This window comes from Babylonia areolata, chromosome 33, assembly GCF_041734735.1.
Source record: "Babylonia areolata isolate BAREFJ2019XMU chromosome 33, ASM4173473v1, whole genome shotgun sequence".
Taxonomy (NCBI): Eukaryota; Metazoa; Mollusca; class Gastropoda; order Neogastropoda; family Buccinidae; genus Babylonia; species Babylonia areolata.
The window spans coordinates 1,055,845-1,070,577 of record NC_134908.1 but is presented as its reverse complement, the minus strand read 5'-3'; the positions used below and the strand labels follow the sequence as shown (position 1 = coordinate 1,070,577).

General features: G+C 43.7%; 1 protein-coding gene across 1 annotated transcript in view; it reads right to left on the bottom strand.

Moving 5' to 3' along the window:
- Positions 1–3,133: 3,133 nt before the first annotated feature.
- The window catches only part of LOC143277125 (pumilio homolog 1-like), a 77,494-nt gene continuing 65,894 nt past the window's right edge, over positions 3,134–14,733 (bottom strand). The window contains exons 20-22 of the mRNA XM_076581863.1: positions 10,946–11,193; positions 8,003–8,086; positions 3,134–7,194 (exon numbers count right to left, since the gene is read on the bottom strand). Coding sequence (XP_076437978.1) covers positions 6,951–7,194; positions 8,003–8,086; positions 10,946–11,193 — 576 coding nt within the window. The 3' untranslated portion in view covers positions 3,134–6,950. The remainder of the gene's footprint in view (positions 7,195–8,002; positions 8,087–10,945; positions 11,194–14,733) is intronic.

Here is a 14,733-nt window from a genome sequence, read left to right as displayed (position 1 = left end):
AAAAGTGCTCTTCGATCATTTTTCTTGCATTTAAAAAATACTGCAAAGATTTTTCCGCCTAACTGTATTTTTCTTCAGTCTTTTTTCCTGCACTTCAATAAATTGCAACCATTCATCCCCCCCCCCCCCCCCCCCCAGCTCTAAACGGCCCAGTGACACACCCACAGCCCTTGCCGTCTCTTGTGAAATCAGCGAGACATACACACAGGTGGGCACAACAAGCGTGTCCCCTCACCACGTGTCGCCACAATACATGACCCTCCACCAAAAAACCGCCTGGGCAAAACCAACGACGCACATTCCTCCTCAAAAAACACACTCCCCAGGTCAGCAACAAGTGTCGATACACTCCAATCAATACACCTTTCATAGGTATTATTCAATAAAAAGTAAAATAACAAAGTAATGGTGATAACAACAGCAGTGAGCTGTATTGTGACAGGGCTGTTGCCAGAAACCCACACAGGTTTAACATAGCGCAAGATGCCATAAACTCTCCACCAGTTCTATTCAACACTCTCTCCTTCCTTTTCTACCTCCCCTGTTTTGATACCAAACTTTGTTATCCTGACCAAATCCTACTTCACTGTCTTGAGAGAACAAGCAATGACATTGTTTTGATAGATAATTAACCCGACATCCTTCAAAGGCTCTCAACAGCAAATTTCCACTAAAAAAAAAAAAAAAAAAAAAAACCCAAAAAAACCCCCAACAGAAGAAACCCTATGAACACCATTCACATTTTACCCAGCTGGGAAAAAAATAAAGAAGGTTCAAAGAAGCAGACGTCAGTCATTATTTCAGCCCAGCACCACTACACACACACTAAGGAGACAGGAGAGTGTATGACATCTTTCGCCCCATACCCCATTCCACCACAACACTCCACACGGGGGTAACCCCACAATCCGCTACTGCACGGGGCAGACCGGTTTCTCCTGGGTTCAAATCCACCCCAAAACTGACAGCTTTTGACTGCTCTACCAATGGAATACATGTAACAGTAGTAGCAGTAATAGTAGTAGAAGAAAAACTATGAAAATACATCATGAGAAAACCATCGGGATACAGAAAAAAACAGAAGAAAGGATTAGTATGTACAATGTGGTCAGGCATTTCAGAACAAACATTTCCATCCAAACTTCTGGCGAGAGGGAGGGAGGGAGGGAGGAGGGGGAGGGGTGGGGGATGGAACCGGGCGAATCGTTCCCCCTCTCTCCAAGTGCAGGGAAAGGAAGTTTCCCTGTGAAAAACAGGAGCCAAGGACACCACTCTACTCTCTACACACGGCACCACTTGTTGCACGTGCAGGTGCACATTACACAACACACCAGGCAGTCACGGCAACCATCTCTGCAGCGCTATGTTTGCTTCGCATTAACATCAAGCGCTATGTTTGTTTAACATTAATAACACTGCTATTTATGTCTAGCATTAACAATGTTGCTATGTTTGCTTCGCGTTACAATGTTGCTGTGTGTGCCTAGCATTAACAATGTTGCTTTGCGTCAACAACGTTGCTTGTGTTTGCCTGGCATCAACAATGTTTCTCCAACTCCATGCTAACTTCCACCACAGTCATGGGAACATTCCTGGAGATAAGCAACGTGAACTCCATACACTTGGGATCCTTCTTAATGAAGAGCAAACTCAACGCCACAAAGATCGCTCACGAAACTCAGCCCTGCACAAAGGGAAGGGGGTGAGGGGGGGGGCGGGGGGGGGGGGCCGATACACAAGAACACCACCTGACAATCAGGTCGGGAGAGAGGAAAGGGGAGGTAAGGGTGGAGGGAAAGAAAGACCATGACCTCACTGAGGTTACTACTGTACACTGTGTCCACACTCCCCCTCCCCCCTTCAACTCATCCTCAAGGAGGGGGAGGGGGGGACTGGCCGGTAACCCCCCTAACCTCCCCCCCACCCCAATGCTGATTTCTCCCCCCTTGCTTTGGAATAAACGGTGTGCTGGTTGGACCTTTTTCTGTAGGCGCGTTCTATTTACATCATGGCTGTACACAATGTTCAGTGCCCTCCCCCCACCCCCACCATGTCACGTCATTGTCATCATCAGAAAAATCATGTCCAGTGTTCAGTTATTGTTATGTACAGAGGACAGGGGGGGCTTGGAAGTATGCACCTGTTTTTGCATAGGCAGTGTTCATTCTGTGTCAAGGTTGAAATCTACAAGACTACAGATAGGGAGACCGACGACAACACACACACACACACACACAGGTGGGGTGGCTGCCACCCTCCTGATGTCTGTACAACTAAGTGTAAAGTGTCCGTGATGGGGTGGGAAGGAAGGAGAAACACACACACACACACAGGACACACACTGACTTCAAGGAATGCATCAATGAGCCTGGAGATCAGCTCACGGCCAGAGAGAGTGGGAGGGAGGGAGGGAGGTGGGATGGGACGACCCACATGCTTTTCTGCTTCTCTCCCCTTTCTGAGCCAAAAAACCCCAAACCCCCGACAGTTTGAAGAATCCATGGTGAGGGTTTCCGTAAGTTTATAATAAACTCTGGGGGTAAAAAACAACAACACAAAACATTACCGACAGAAAACAACAACAACAACACAAAACATTACCGACAGAAAAAAACAACACAAAACATTACCGATAGAAAAAAACAACAACACAAAACATTACCGACAGAAAACAACAACAACAACACAAAACATTACCGATAGAAAACAACAACACCACAAAACATTACCGATAGAAAAAAACAACAACAACACAAAACATTACCGATAGAAAAAAACAACAACAACACAAAACATTACCGATAGAAAAAAACAACAACAACACAAAACATTACCGATAGAAAAAAACAACAACAACACAAAACATTACCGACAGAAAACAACAACAACAACACAAAACATTACCGATAGAAAACAACAACAACACAAAACATTACCGACAGAAAACAACAACACAAAACATTACCGATAGAAAACAACACGATAGAAAACAACAACAACACAAAACATTACCGACAGAAAAAAAACACCAAAAAAAAACCCAACCCAAAATACACCCACTGATCCATGAAGTACTGACAAATCATTTCTTCACATCCACAGGAACAGAAGTAATCAACCTGGACATGAAAAATAATGATTATCAACTGTTTGCACCAATTCCATTTTGCCAAGCTGAGAGAGAGAGAGAGAGAGAGAAAATTCAAAACCAAAGTCACTCTTGTTGCAAGCAAATGCTATGTGAGCGTTAGTACATAATTAACCCACTGAACCAACACTGAATACATGATTTATTGTCTTGAGATTTAATCCATTTGGGAGATAAAGAAAAACAACAACTAAACCTGTGAAAAACAAAGCTACACATCTTGTCCATGATTCTGATCAACCACACAAGCTACACATCTTGTCCATGATTCTGATCAACCACACAAGCTACACATCTTGTCCATGATTCTGATCAACCACACAAGCTACACATCTTGTCCATGATTCTGATCAACCACACAAGCTACACATCTTGTCCATGATTCTGATCAACCACACAAGTGTAAAACACCGAAGTCTTGTACACAGCCACAAAAATAAACCCAGACATCAATGTGTACACCAAATTTTACAGGCAAGGAAAATGCTTAAGACAAACAACATACACATGTAGAAAAAAACAACAACAACAAAAAACCCCACCACCATTTATGTAATAACAGGGACAATTCAATCCAGACACCAAACGTTAGCAAAGACAAGAGACAGTGGCAAACTATACAGACCCCCAGAGGTGCTTGCTATACAATGGAAAGGGATAGGGCACAGCTGTACACCTAGTTCTATGACCCACACACCTAGTTCTATCACCCATACACCTTGTTCTATCACCATACACCTAGTTCTATCACCCACACACCTAGTTCTATGACCCACACACCTTGTTCTATCACCATACACCTAGTTCTATCACCCACACACCTAGTTCTATCACCATACACCTAGTTCTATCACCCACACACCTAATTCTATATGACCCACACACCTAGTTCTATGACCCACACACCTAGTTGTATCACCCATACACCTAGTTGTACCACCATACACCTAGTTCTATGACCCATGCACCTTGTTCTATCACCATACACCTAGTTGTATCACCCATGCACCCACACCACTGACCTACTTCTTCTGCCCCCAACACCTAAGTGACCTAGTTCTAATGCCCCCCCCCCCCCCCCCCCCCACCCCCCCCCCGTGACCTAGTTTTACTGTCCCCCACCCACACACATCCCCAGTGTGTCTATACATGGTGTGAGGCCCGACGACTACTGTACACCTAGACCAGGGCTCAGGGCAGGAAGAAAGGCACAGAGTCTACATACACCCTCAGGGAGACAGCAGTGATACCTCAAAAAAGCTATACCACACAAAAAAACCACATTGATCTGTACACTTTAGTTAATAAGCCACAACGCTTCCATCATCAGACACCTGTACAGGTTTCACAAGTATCAACACCATGTGCAGCAACTGTTAGTGGGTAAGCTCACTTGAATATACAGGTATTTCCACAGGAAAAAACATGATTAAAAACAACAAAAAACTGAACGTTAACTCCATAATTCCTTACATCATAATTCCTTACACTTCAACCTTCCTTTCAATGTGTGCAGTGTAGTGTATACAAAGTTGGTACAATGTGACGATCTGCATTCAATTTATCGTCAATGTTGACAACACCAACCCGACTTGTCTCTGACTGATCAATGACAACATGATCATGCACTCAACTTGTGGTCAGAACTGATTGACAGAAACGATGACAACAGACCAGCAAACGTCAGTGTCGTGTAAAGCCCAAACACCGACGAACAACAGAAACACAGAACAGCATTCAAAAGAAACGGGGCAGACGCTTCAGAGAAAATCAGCCAAAAGCTGTAAGGAAGATTCAAACCTTTCACCCATTACGATACAGGGTTTGTTCAGTCTGCACGTATTCACATGACAAGAAAACCAGAGCACTACCAGTGAGGGTACTGTCTGCTAACCTCGATAAAAAAACCCATTACAACACCCCCCTCAACCCACCCTTACCCCAATGTGAGTAATTTGTGTTGTAGCGTCTTCAAACACCCAGCATCTCTAAATCAGACGGATCCTGTCGTCAGATGCTGATTCTAAATGTCAGGTGCTGCTTGTCATACATTGCACACCTTTCCCAATCAGACTGATCCTGTTAAATCCTAATAGTTAGATGCTGGATATTTCCAACTCAAATAGATGCTATTTATTCGTGATTCAAATACATTGTAACTGTTCATTTCACCCTTCACCTTCCAAAGGTCAGTACCACAACAGAAACACAGACACCCAAACAGAGCAATGGCAAGTCGTCATGGGCGATGCAACATCCACAAGCCTGTGCCCACAACAGCCAGACAATACGACAATGAAGATAACTGTGTTGTAACTAACACCATGGAAGCAGTGACTTCAGCCAATCAAAAGAAAGCAGAAACATCACCATGACAACGACAGCAGTCCAAAACGTCAAAGCAACAGCTGACCAGGCTACAGAGTTCCCCCAACCTCCTGGCTGGTTCGAAAAATACATTACGACCAACACACACACAGAAAGCCAAAAACATCAGCAAAAATCAGATAAACTGTACATTCCTGATTTCATAGGTACACAGTAATCCAAAACATGATACACATTGGTGACACAAAACCTCACGAGGCTCGATTCTCAAACAGTATTATCTCCATAATGTACAAGTTCATGGCGAAATGTCACGTCACTATGGCCCCTTGTAAACAACCAATGATCACTGCTTCCTCAATGCTCATCTTGATACAGCCACACAACACGCAACCTCAAGCTACACACCATAAAAAATGGACAATGAAGAACCCACATAATGGTTATAGAAAGCTATAATTACAACATCTAGTAAACACACCCAGTCAAACTTATAGAGAACCTGGGAGGAACAGAAAAACAAGGAAAAAACAAAATGCTGCTGTGCTGATCATAGAAACAAATCTGATACTTAATTCATAATTCAAACACATCGCTACACAGTCACTCCGCCTCCATCTCTCCAGTCACCTCTCACGACATAAAAGCACAAGTTTAATACCACGACTAAAACCAGGATTAAAACGTCGCGCAATCAAACCAAACTTTGTCATCATCACGGCAGAAGGAGCAGTGTTAAGACGGTGAACTACTTTCCAAAAAACACCCAGGAGGGGTTGTTCCAAGTTAGAAAGGAAGCTTGATTAAAGCCAGGAACCTCACGCTGGCTCAAGGCATGGTTAATCAACTCTACTTGCATAACTAGAGGGGGATACACGACACACATCACCTACCCACCAACCACCATTCTTGCATAACTAAAGGGGAATACACGACACACATCACCTACCCACCACACACCGCTCTCTTTCACATTAACTTTAGAACAGAAAAAAAACATCAATCATCAAAAATACCTGACCAGACTAAACACTGACACACATTTGTGTTTTGTTACTGAAGAGAAAATGAAAAAAAAAACAAACCCGAATCAAACTCCCAGCCAAACATACACAATACACACTACCCACCTCGTCACCACAAAGTGACAGTAGTAAAAACACTGAATAAAAAACCGTACACAAAAACCTTTAATATGAATCTACACAGCAAAGACTAAAAACACATGAGCGATAACACTTTCTAAAAAAAACCGTAAAAACCAACGACACCTTTTCCCACAAAGTCTGAAGAGAGCAAATGACACTTTCCCCATGGACTCCGAAAAACACCAGCCAATGACTTTCCATGGACTCTGAAACAGAGTCTGAAACAAGCCAATGAAACCTTTTCCATGGACTCTGAAACCAGCCAATGACGACTTTCCCAGCCAATGACCCCCGACAGGAAGTCCGCCCACAGAGAGCCCCGAGGACTACTGGAGAGCCCCATTGGGCGGCATGCCCATGGTCTGAAGCTCCGGGGAGGTCTTCATGAAGAACTTCTCCAGCTTGGCCAGGATGTGCTTGCCGTAGGTGTACTTGCGTAGCGTGGACATGTGGGGCCGGATCTTGAACATCAGCATCTTCCTCTGCGGGGCCTCGGCCACATCGATCATCTTCTGCACCACGTAGTTGGCAAACTGGTCCTTCATCATCGTGTACAGGGCGCTGTGGTGCCTGCAACCAACAATCAGTGCTGTCAGTTACAGCTTCTAGGCACTGGTAGCGCATGTTACAGAACCATCGGCAACCAGAGTCGTCCCTGGCAAAATGTCATAGTAAAATCCATGGAGTTGTCCCAGGCAAAATTTCATGTGTAAAATCCACCCGTGTGTGGTGTTGCAGTATTTTTTGCACCTTTTTTTGGTTTCAATGTTTAACTTGGCACTCTCACTGCAACAGCAAACGAGTGCTGTCAAAAACTGCTTCAAAGCACTGGTAGCGCACGTTAAAGAACCCACAGCAACCAGAGTTGTCCCTTGCAAAAATTTCATGTGTAAAATCCACGTGTGTTGTGTGGTGTTGCAGATTTTTTCACACTTTCTTTTTTTTTTAGTTTCAATGTTTACCTTGGCAATCTCACTGAATTCCCCACCCTCTTTATCTCATTTTATGTTTAACCGCAGTCTGAGCTCCAATAAAATCGGGTACTTAGAGACACATTGACCGCTAAGGCCATCTCAAGGCTATCACCACGTCAGCATCTTCTTCAAGGGGGGAAAAAAATAATAATAAAAACTAATCACCACTTCAATGTTTCCAATCTGAGTTTTTTCCCTGACAAATTACGACACCAGTCAGGTGGCTGAGCCCAAACCTCTGATGATGACAGCATCCGAGTGTAGCGAAGGAAACCGGAGGGCAGATATGTGTTCACAAACAGCTATCACCTGGATAATCAACACTTCATTCAACAAACAGCTATCACCTGGATAATGCACACTTCATTCACTCTAAGCAACACAGCCCAGCAGCAGTCACTTACCCTTCATTCTGTGTGAGGATTTCATCGATCAGTATGGTCTTTTCCTGCCGCGTGGAATGAGTGACGCATTTCTCCACCACATTACTGCACACATACACAACACAGCGTCAAAATGACACATGCCATACCATCCAGTGTACACATACCAGTGTCAAAATGACACATGGCATTCCATCCAATCATTGTACACATACACAACAAAGTGTCAAAATGACACATGCCATCCCATTCAGTGTACACATACCAGTGTCAAAATGACATGCCATCCAATTCTATCAAGTGTTCACATACACACCACATCCAATCCAATCAGTGTTCACATACACACACCACTGTTAAAATGACACACACCACATCCAATCCAATCAGTGTACACATACACACACCACTGTTAAAATGACACACACCACATCCAATCCAATCAGTGTTCACATACACACACCACTGTTAAAATGACACACACCACATCCAATCCAATCAGTGTACACATACACACCACATCCAATCCAATCAGTGTTCACATACACACACCACTGTTAAAATGACACACACCACAACCAATCCAATCAGTGTACACATACACACCACACCCAATCCAATCAGTGTACACATACACACCACACCCAATCCAATCAGTGTACACATACACACCACACCCAATCCAATCAGTGTTCACATACACACCACACCCAATCCAATCAGTGTACACATACACACAACCAATCCAATCAGTGTACACATACACACCACACCCAATCCAATCAGTGTACACATACACACAACCAATCCAATCAGTGTACACATACACACCACACCCAATCCAATCAGTGTTCACATACACACACCAGTGTCAAAATGATGCACGCCAACCAATCCAATCAGTGTACACATACACACCACATCCAATCCAATCAGTGTTCACATACACACCACAGTGTCAAAATGACACATGCCAACCAATCCAATCAGTGCACACACACACACACACATCGTCAAAATGACACGCCATCCAATCCAATCAGAACCAGCGGTCAAACAGGTTTTCATCACAAACATTTTTAATCTCCAAGACAAAGGCCAGATCTCTTCAAACTATTGCATCCAGAACCCAGAAAACTATTCCCTGTGTCAGCTTACGCCCTTGTCATCAACTGTCTGCTGCAGAGATGAAACAAAGGAAATTTTCTTCCTAAAATTACATTTAACTAACATACTAACCGTGACCCGCTAGTGCAGACTCCGGCAGGGGCCCCCGATTCCTGTCCTGTGCAAACTACTATCCACCTATGTGGAAAAAACGAAAGTAGCTATGGCTGATAACCTCCAGTAGTAGGTTACCTCCCCTTTGCATCCCCGACTAGCGCCCTCTTTTTCCGAACTCTAATTTCTGCAGTAAAAATGTTTTTGGTTTATGTTTTGATATTGTTATCTTACTTTAAAATAAAAAAGCAGGAACATTCTGTTTGAGTTGGCTGCAGTTGTCAAGATTTGATACAATGTGACAGTCCATTCAACATGATTCTTGATGTCAATTCATTTGCCCATGGTGGTTAACCGTCAAGTCGACTAAAGTCACCTATGAAGCCACAGAGATAGAGACTCAAGTACTTGGCATGTCACTTCGTTGTACAGAGTGCTTTCAATGTCAACTAACAGTGTGTGCAGTGGATCGGTTCCCACACTGTATGTATGTCAGTCGGTCATGTCCGACTATGACTATCAGAACAGCAGAGGAGGCAGCTATAGCTGTAAAGTCGGCATCACTCACTGATAGTCACATCTTGGCCAGTCTCTTCATTGCTCCCTTTATTTTCTATCAGATCGTCCTACTAAAGTTCATCACCGTCTTCTTCGAATTTACAGATCAAATTCTTTCTGAGCATCAGCTAAAGAAAGCAATCTTGGTTGGTTTTGTGCAACCACGATCGCATGTCTTGAGCACAGGGTCTGACATTTTGTTGAGCGAACGAATAGAGGAGCCAGGCAAACACTGTGGCAGTAATCCAACCAAAACGTTCAAATAAAGGACTGCCTCATGACGTAGATGGGGTTTCCAGCTATGAACAGAATCTAGAAAGATTCCCCAAGCTAAAGCTACCAGTATTTTTGTCAACAAACTAATGCAAACCATGGAAAAGTCAGAATATTTCGATGACAAGTCACCTCGTCATTGTGGCAGCGAAGCGTACATGCTTGCGCTGATGAGTTATCTCGTCAAAGGCAGCCTAGGTGTTAATGACTTCCATTGCACTGATAATACAGCTCTCACTTTGCTGCTGGCCTAGGTGTTAATGACTTCCACTGCACTGATAATACAGCTCTCACTTTGCTGTTAGCCTAGATGTTAATGACTTCCACTGCACTGATAATACAGCTCTCACTTTGCTGTTAGCCTAGGTGTTAATGACTTCCACTGCACTGATAATACAGCTCTCACTTTGCTGTTAGCCTAGATGTTAATGACTTCCATTGCACTGATAATACAGCTCTCACTTTGCTGTTAGCCTAGGTGTTAATGACTTCCATTGCACTGATAATACAGCTCTCACTTTGCTGTTAACCTAGATGTTAATGACTTCCATTGCACTGATAATACAGCTCTCACTCTGCTGTTAGCCTAGGTGTTAATGACTTCCATTGCACTGATAATACAGCTCTCACTTTGCTGTTAGCCTAGATGTTAATGACTTCCATTGCACTGATAATACAGCTCTCACTTTGCTGTTAGCCTAGGTGTTAATGACTTCCATTGCACTGATAATACAGCTCTCACTCTGCTGTTAGCCTAGGTGTTAATGACTTCCATTGCACTGATAATACAGCTCTCACTTTGCTGCTGGCCAAAATGTAAGCTGAAGTCAATCTCCCACACTACAGTGCAGAGAAAAACAGTGAACCTACCCCCACACCACACCACTGACCCGTAAAAACCATGGGACCCACCTGGCAAACTTGTGCTGGCTGTAGATGAGGACCTTTCCCTGGATGCAGGCCACAATCTTGGACTTGTCCTCCTGACGGCCGTGCTCCAGAACGTGCTGGATGACGTAGTTACCGTACTGGTCCTGCACCAGCCGCTCTGTCTGTTCGTGCATCTCCGCCAGGACGCTCGTCGTCTGCTCCACCGTGCAGTGCTCCAGGATCCGCTGGATCACCCGGCAGCCGTACGGGTGTGTGGACAGTGTGAACACCTGGTGGACAAGGTTATTGTGTGAACAGCTGGTGGAGAGGGTTATTGTGTGAACACCTGGGGGACAGGGTTATTGTGTGAACAGCTGGTGGACAGGGTTATTGTGTGAACACCTGGTGGGGGGAGAGGGCTATTGTTTGATGGTCACTGTCATACAGCACACCTGTTTATTGCTGTAATAGTACTACTGTCAACACCTGGTGGAGAGGGTTATTGTCACTGTCATACAGCACACCTGTTTATTGCTGTAATAGTACTACTGTCAACAGTGTGAACACCTGGTGGAGAGGGTTATTGTTTGATGGTCATACAGCACACCTGTTTATTGCTATAATAGTACTACTGTCGACAGTGTCAACACCTGGTGTGGGGAGAGTGTTATTGTTTGATGGTCACTGTCATACAGCACACCTGTTTATTGCTATAATAGTACTACTGTCGACAGTGTCAACACCTGGTGGAGAGGGTTATTGTTTGATGGTCATACAGCACACCTGTTTATTGCTGTAATAGTACTACTGTCGACAGTGTGAACACCTGGTGGGGAGAGGGTTATTGTTTGATGGTCACTGTCATACAGCACACCTGTTTATTGCTATAATAGTACTACTGTCGACAGTGTCAACACCTGGTGGGAGAGGGTTATTGTTTGATGGTCACTGTCATACAGCACACCTGTTTATTGCTATAATAGTACTACTGTCGACAGTGTCAACACCTGGTGGGGGACAGGGTTATTGTTTGATGGTCACTGTCATACAGCACACCTGTTTATTGCTATAATAGTACTACTGTCGACAGTGTGAACACCTGGTGGGGGGAGAGTGTTATTGTTTGATGGTCACTGTCATACAGCACACCTGTTTATTGCTATAATAGTACTACTGTCGACAGTGTGAACACCTGGTGGGGGGACAGGGTTACTGTTTGATGGTCACTGTCATACAGCACACCTGTTTATTGCTATAATCGTACTACTGTCGACAGTGTGAACACCTGGGGGAGAGGGTTACTGTTTGATGGTCACTGTCATACAGCACACCTGTTTATTGCTATAATAGTACTACTGTCGACAGTGTCAACACCTGGTTGGGCTAGAGAGTTATTGTTTGATGGTCACTGTCATACAGCACACCTGTTTATTGCTATAATAGTACTACTGTCGACAGTGTCAACACCTGGTGGGGGGAGAGTGTTATTGTTTGATGGTCACTGTCACACAGCACACCTGTTTATTGCTATAATAGTACCACTGTCGACAGTGTGAACACCTGGTGGGGGGAGAGAGTTATTGTTTGATGGTCACTGTCATACAGCACACCTGTTTATTGCTATAATAGTACTACTGTCGGCAGTGTGAACACCTGGTGGAGAGGGTTATTGTTTGATGGTCACTGTCATACAACACACCCGTTTATTGCTATAATGGTACTACTGTCGACAGTGTCAACACCTGGTGGACAGGGTTATTGTTTGATGGTCACTGTCATATAGCACACCTGTTTATTGCTGTAATAGTACTACTGTCAACAGTGTCAACACTTGGTGGAGAGGGTTATTGTTTGATGGTCACTGTCATACAGCACACCTGTTTATTGCTATAATAGTACTACTGTCGACAGTGTCAACACCTGGTGTGGGGAGAGTGTTATTGTTTGATGGTCACTGTCATACAACACACCTGTTTATTGCTGTAATAGTACTACTGTCGACAGTGTGAACACCTGGTGGACAGGGTTATTGTTTGATGGTCACTGTCATACAGCACACCTGTTTATTGCTATAATAGTACTACTGTCGACAGTGTGAACACCTGGTGGAGAGGGTTATTGTTTGATGGTCACTGTCATACAGCACACCTGTTTATTGCTATAATAGTACTACTGTCGACAGTGTGAACACCTGGTGGAGAGGGTTATTGTTTGATGGTCACTGTCACACAGCACACCTGTTTATTGCTATAATAGTACTACTGTCGACAGTGTGAACACCTGGTGGAGAGGGTTATTGTTTGATGGTCACTGTCATACAGCACACCTGTTTATTGCTATAATAGTACTACTGTCGACAGTGTGAACACCTGGTGGGGGGAGAGGGTTATTGTTTGATGGTCACTGTCATACAGCACACCTGTTTATTGCTATAATAGTACTACTGTCGACAGTGTCAACACCTGGTGGAGAGGGTTATTGTTTGATGGTCACTGTCATACAGCACACCTGTTTATTGCTGTAATAGTACTACTGTCGACAGTGTGAACACCTGGTGGAGAGGGTTATTGTTTGATGGTCACTGTCACACAGCACACCTGTTTATTGCTATAATAGTACTACTGTCGACAGTGTCAACACCTGGGGGAGAGGGTTATTGTTTGATGGTCACTGTCACACAGCACACCTGTTTATTGCTATAATAGTACTACTGTCGACAGTGTCAACACCTGGGGGAGAGGGTTATTGTTTGATGGTCACTGTCATACAGCACACCTGTTTATTGCTGTAATAGTACTACTGTCGACAGTGTGAACACCTGGTGGGGGACAGGGTTACTGTTTGATGGTCACTGTCATACAGCACACCTGTTTATTGCTATAATAGTACTACTGTCGACAGTGTGAACACCTGGTGGAGAGGGTTATTGTTTGATGGTCACTGTCATACAGCACACCTGTTTATTGCTATAATAGTACTACTGTCGACAGTGTGAACACCTGGTGGAGAGGGTTATTGTTTGATGGTCACTGTCATACAACACACCTGTTTATTGCTGTAATAGTACTACTGTCGACAGTGTGAACACCTGGTGGACAGGGTTATTGTTTGATGGTCACTGTCATACAGCACACCTGTTTATTGCTATAATAGTACTACTGTCGACAGTGTCAACACCTGGTGGAGAGGGTTATTGTTTGATGGTCATACAGCACACCTGTTTATTGCTATAATAGTACTACTGTCAGCAGTGTCAACACCTGGTGGAGACGGTTATTGTTTGATGGTCACTGTCATACAGCACACCTGTTTATTGCTATAATAGTACTACTGTCGACAGTGTCAACACCTGGTGGAGACAGTTATTGTTTGATGGTCACCGTCATACAGCACACCTGTTAATTGTAATTCTACTGTCATTTTATCATTATTACATGGACACTTATGTAGTGCCTGGTGCGGAGGGGAGGGGAAGGTTACTGTTTGAGTCACCATCATACAGCACAACTGTTTACTGTTACATCACTACTGCTGTTGACTTTTATAATAATACTGCCAGCATTTAATAGTAACTTGAATGCAAATATAATAATGATAATAATATCAAAGGCATTTAACAATAATAATCATACCACAACATTTCATGACTAATAATAACCACCATAACACACACACACAAAAAAAAACACCATGTAAATATAACAATAATAACAACAATAATAACGTAGACATTTTCTGAACACCCCCACTTACACAACCATCCCAATGTGTACACCAAGTAGATCCAACTAAAAAAATGTTGGTGTGGTCAAATCCACCTGGAGAGAGAG